This window comes from Loa loa (genome assembly GCF_000183805.2).
Source record: "Loa loa unplaced genomic scaffold supercont3.513, whole genome shotgun sequence".
NCBI classification, from domain to species: domain Eukaryota; kingdom Metazoa; phylum Nematoda; class Chromadorea; order Rhabditida; family Onchocercidae; genus Loa; species Loa loa.
The window spans coordinates 11,764-17,098 of record NW_018108693.1 but is presented as its reverse complement, the minus strand read 5'-3'; the positions used below and the strand labels follow the sequence as shown (position 1 = coordinate 17,098).

General features: G+C 33.5%; 1 protein-coding gene across 1 annotated transcript; it reads left to right on the top strand.

The window, feature by feature from the left end:
* Positions 1 to 1,540: 1,540 nt before the first annotated feature.
* Positions 1,541 to 5,028, top strand: LOAG_07406 (hypothetical protein; the record flags this gene model as incomplete). Its single annotated transcript, XM_020447420.1, has 10 exons — positions 1,541 to 1,575; positions 1,719 to 1,830; positions 2,306 to 2,465; positions 2,723 to 2,880; positions 3,007 to 3,102; positions 3,237 to 3,350; positions 3,570 to 3,768; positions 3,928 to 4,115; positions 4,451 to 4,578; positions 4,788 to 5,028. 10 exons carry the CDS (start codon positions 1,541 to 1,543, stop codon positions 4,831 to 4,833), a joined length of 1,236 nt encoding a protein of 411 aa, XP_020302344.1. The 3' UTR covers positions 4,834 to 5,028.
* Positions 5,029 to 5,335: the final 307 nt, after the last annotated feature.

Sequence of the window (5,335 nt, the reverse complement as noted above, 5' to 3'; positions counted from 1 at the left end):
AATAATAGTACTAGTAATACTAGTGATAGTAATGTAGTAGTGAATTTGGGGCTTGACAAAGAAGCATAGAGAGCCTTGCTTTGTTTCTTGGGATCAATATAGTAGCAGAGTTCGAAATAACAGAAGAGAATGGAATGGAAGTGTAGGGATGTGGTAAATGGGGATATAGGGAGGGGAAAAAGAAGGGAGGTGGGGACAAGCATCATGCCTCATATTTCCCCACAAATATGTAATTAATTATTGCAATTACTTATGTGGTATGTGTACATATATATATATATATATATATATATATGCATATATTTTGCATGCATATATTTTGCAACGTTGAAAAAAATGAAAGTTGGACTTTGTGAAGTAAATTGAAGAAAAAGTGGAAAAGTAACACTTACATTACTACACTAACAACAGCTATGTAATTCGAGTCGAAAAATTTTGGCTTACGTGCTGTTGCCAACGCAATAACATTGCATAGCAAAGTTTAAAGTAACTGCTTTTCATGCCAGCGAAATAATTACTATTATCGTTATCGTTATTGTTATGTTGAGAAACACATACTGGAATGAATTTAAAGGGTTGGGTTCACTACAATATATTTGATTGGTGATTGGATGTTTTCTGAAACTTATAACCCTTTCCATGTCCAATTTTAGCAACATTCTGAGGACTAATAGTATCGACAGAAAAGAGTAGGAGATGAATATTCAGTGAAAAACTAACCAGATAACCTGTAAGTTTAAAATACTCGAATTGCGATGTTTTGTGTCCTTCTCTTCGCAACTTTCGTTATGCTCATCTCTCTCCTTAAATGTGAAACAGTTGTAATTCATTTTGTTTTATCTCCAGGCATCAAAAGAGTGTTTGTAGTCTGAGTAGTTTGTCTTTGGAATGCTTAATTCTAGTAAAAAAATACTTTCAGTAATATCTGAAATTTCAATTGCAACTGATCTGTGTTGGCATTCGAGAAGCGGGATATTGGTATAGCATTTATACCAAACAAATCATTTGGGATTACTTGTTGGGAAGAAATTCGCTATTTGATAAAAACAACAACAATAACAACCATTTCAGCCAACCATTCATTACGTTATGAAAAGCAACATTTCTCAGTAATAAGATGTTTTAATTTTATTACTTCTCGCTGATTCGAACATCCTTCTGGAAAATATCGAAATCGAACCGAACTTAATAGTCTTTTGAATTTATAAATGAATTTGAAATGAATCCGCACTGACTGAGAATTGATAATAAATGGAATGTGTATCGCTGAAAAAGTGGATGGAAGTGATGCGGAAGAAATTATTCGAATGTAGTAGTGATTGATTGGATAATGCATTACACATGCTGCTGTCACTGGGCTTATATGTACATATCAAAATCTGCTACTATCAATGAATATTTGAAGACATGAAGCCCGTGTCTGTGATCTCCTGATCAGAGAATTCAGAGTGATTGCTGATAACTGGAAAGGTCGAGACGTCATTTTTCTGTTCAAATAAATTGCTAGTCTGCATTGCCTAGGTTCTGGATTGTCAGCATAATGCCACTAAATTGGCTGTCAAGTTTCCCGGATTTGTAATTCGAGATGTTATTGTGTTATGAAGTGGAAGAAGTGGACTAATTTCAGTATTCAATACTGCGTGTATTACTATGGATGAGACGTGGTTCAATGTCACTTTTTTCAAATCGAAATGAAATTTGTTTCTTTTTTTTTGCAGTGTATTGCGGAAAGATGATTCAAATGACTCTGGGGAAATTGTGATGTTTTTCTGGATGAAAATAGGCCTCAAAGAAAAAAAGAAAAAACGCTTTGGGAGACTTAAAGGATTTGTTAGTTATCAGATTGCAGAAAATCTAAAAAAGCGATTCTTTTTTTTTCGGAATATCGATGTGATACTACAAAAGGATAAACTCTTCATTTGCCTACTTTTACTCTTGATTTGTCCCTTTCACTGAATGACATTAACAATACTAACTCAGTCATTAATCAAATTGATAGTCTGACCTGATGATTTGTATCTCACCATTAGTATGATGTATCACATTTTTTTGCATCTGAGGCCAAACGGATTATGTTCAAATTTAAATTTGCTGAAAGCCTTCCTTTTTAGTTTACTCATGGTATTCTCAAATCTTTTAATAAATAGGAGTTAAAGTTCACTTGAAATACTCCAAAAGAATATCAACTGAATTTCAAAATGGTCTAGTGAATTGAAAGTGCTTCTGCTGTGGGACTCTGTCACTTCATTGCTGTCATTAGGTAACACGAAGATCATGATGTATATATCAATGAATAATTTTTCAGGAAGTGCATGCAATTGTTGAGGATCTTTCGCTGAAACTTGGAACATCTGGTGAAAAATGGTTGCAATCAGCAACAGAAAAACCAAAATATTTCGAGTTTACACCGGTCGAACTGTATGCTATTACAGAAAGGATGAAATTGGCTGAACCAACAACAAATGGTACTTTATTTTCTGCATGGAATTTATAATTATTCTTTATTTTTCGCATAAAATTTTTTGATTATAATTATTCGATTCTTGAAATGCTGCACATTTGAAAAAAAACTACTGAATTACGGTTCTTTTGGAAAAAATTGCTGAATCTTATTAGATACTTATTTTCCCAAAGGAAGAGGTTGCGGAATTGTTTTCATAGAAAGAACCATTCTCCGAGACAGTGATATAAATCACTTTTTAATCACTTTTTTATCTTTAAGGTGACGGGAAAATGGATATTGCAAATTGTGTGGAATTTTTACATAATGTTCGAAATTTGAAAATTCGAGGTGCTCGAGGTTATGTCGGCACATCGAATATCATATGGAATTCCTTAGCGTTTGGCCTTAATCTATGCAAAAATATTACAGCACTGTGGGTGGGTTTTAATTTATCAGTGGTTGTTTTGGTTATAAAAAGAACAGAAATTTTTCAACCAGTAGAATAAAATAATTATGAGTAAACCGTCAGTTAATTGGCATATCAGCATTCACAAAAGTTTCAGATAAGCGATTTTGACGTGCGCATGATTCATGACTTATATTCGGTGCGTAACACATGTAAACGGGTAGTCATCCATTATTCTATGAAGAAACTTTCTGTTAGTTTTGTTTCTGAATTCCATTAATCAGTTGTCCATATCCATTGGGGGATTATGACTTTTCTCGTCGTAAGGGAAAAAATCACAGTTACATTTATCGGTTTTTCTAAGGGAGGAATGTATTCCTTTTTAAGGATTTTCTCCTAGAACCCGATGGGATGCTGCCAACTGAGAATCAAGAGAAGTGGTCTTCTCTCGAAGAAATTGATTTTTCATTCAACGAACTTGAAGAAATTGACGAAAGCATTGTAAGTTTTGATAAATGGATACAACTTACGGGTTTAAGCAAAACAAAGATAAATCAAAATAAATTTGTCGAAAACTTGTCTTACAAAAACTACTAGTATGATTCTCTATTTGTGATTTGATCTGTGATTTTGAATTGTTGCTTCGTTTAAAGGATCACTTTATTGGAATTCTCGGAATATGTTTTTATGGATTTGATACCGTTCAGATTTAATTTGCAGAGTTTGTTGAATTTGGTAAAGAAAATGAATTTATCACATAATCTTCTCACGAGTATTGGTGATCACTTGCAACATCTCACAATGCTGACTGAACTTAATCTCTCACATAACGCTATTGAAGATTTGGATTTGTGGTATACGAAATTGGGTAATGTAAAACGCCTGTATCTTGCTGGCAACAAAATATCTGCACTGAATGGTATCTTTGTTTATACCATATCATCAGGAGGATAAATTATAGCCATGTTTGACTTGATTTCTGACATAATAAAACTTGTGTAAATAGTGTTGTTCAAGTTTTTCATTGAACTTTATTTCATGATTTCATGTCTTCTTTAAAAAGGATTCGCATTTACAGGATTGCATAAATTATATGCCTTAGAGTTTCTGGATTTGACTGACAACACTGTGGCTTCTCCCGATGATCTTCGGGCAGTTGGTGCTCTTCCTTGTTTAGATCATCTAATTTTGCGGGGTAATCCAATTCGGCAAGTGATCGAATATAGGATAAAAGTTCTGGAACACTTTGGAGAAAGAGCTGTCGAGGTTGTCACTTTGATTCGACCTTTCATTAAAAAATAGTCCTTAGCTTTTGCCTTCACATTAACTGGTGTTTTTATATGAAAGCTTTGAAATTATGTTAGAGAGTTTGAATACTGAGTCAGGTATCCATGATTTTCCAATATACGTACCTGACCACTGAATGTCCGGATAGTTCTTATGACGGGAATGACCAGCAGTGATAAGTGCAGCTTGTCCTTATTTCCTTGATATGTCATATCTCCCATGTGTTTCACACATTCGCAACTATATGTTACACTTTTTTTATACGAATGCAGTTCTAAATATCGTTTACATTTAATTATTTTAGAATATTGTAGGTAAAACTGGACAGCAGGAAACCTGATCAGCGTGAGGCAGATACGATATCAGTTCGTTTAGCATTGCGAAAAGCGCGAGAAGAGAAAGAGGAACAGACTCGAAAAAGGGCATTGGGAATTGATAAAAGGTTAAAGTTGAGTTTGAACATTTTTTTAGTTGATAAAACTTTCTTGAGTACTTAATTTTTGGAACATTTCTATAATAAAAATTAAAAAGTACTTCTACGATTTATGGGAACAGGCAAAAGTTATAGAAAGCGGACTTCACGATCATTTTACATGAAATCAGATTTTTCACTAAACTGATTCATGAGACAGAGGGAAATGTTTATTGCAGATCTTCATCCGGAGGAGATATGGACTTTACAATTCGTTCACTTTGACAGATCATCGGATTCAAACCAAGTTCTTAATATTTTATTGCTCAAATATTGCTTACTTAGCGGTGCTACCTGTTCCACAGAACAATATTTGATTTTCAATGTATTTTAATCGTTTTACCATGCCTTTCATGTATCATGCAAACGAATGATTTCTATTGTCTTGTATTTTGTTCAGAAGTTTTTTAATTTTTTCCCCAAATTATTATCTTTTGTTGAATATTAAAAGAGATGAGTGGTAAGTAGATGCATCACTTTATGATATTAATATGTAGATTGGGTGAACTTCAGTTCCTGCTATTTTTACTTTATTTCACATTCATACTTTTCTGTGAACTTCAGTTCCTGCTATTTTTACTTTATTTCACATTCATACTTTTCTATCTTCTACTTTTCCCCATCGAAGTAATGTCCCATTAATAATCTAAGCGCCAAGTAAATTGAAATAACTTGCTTCTTTTTCTAGGAGCAATGTTTGGTCACATGCACTTTGTAGTTGTAGCTA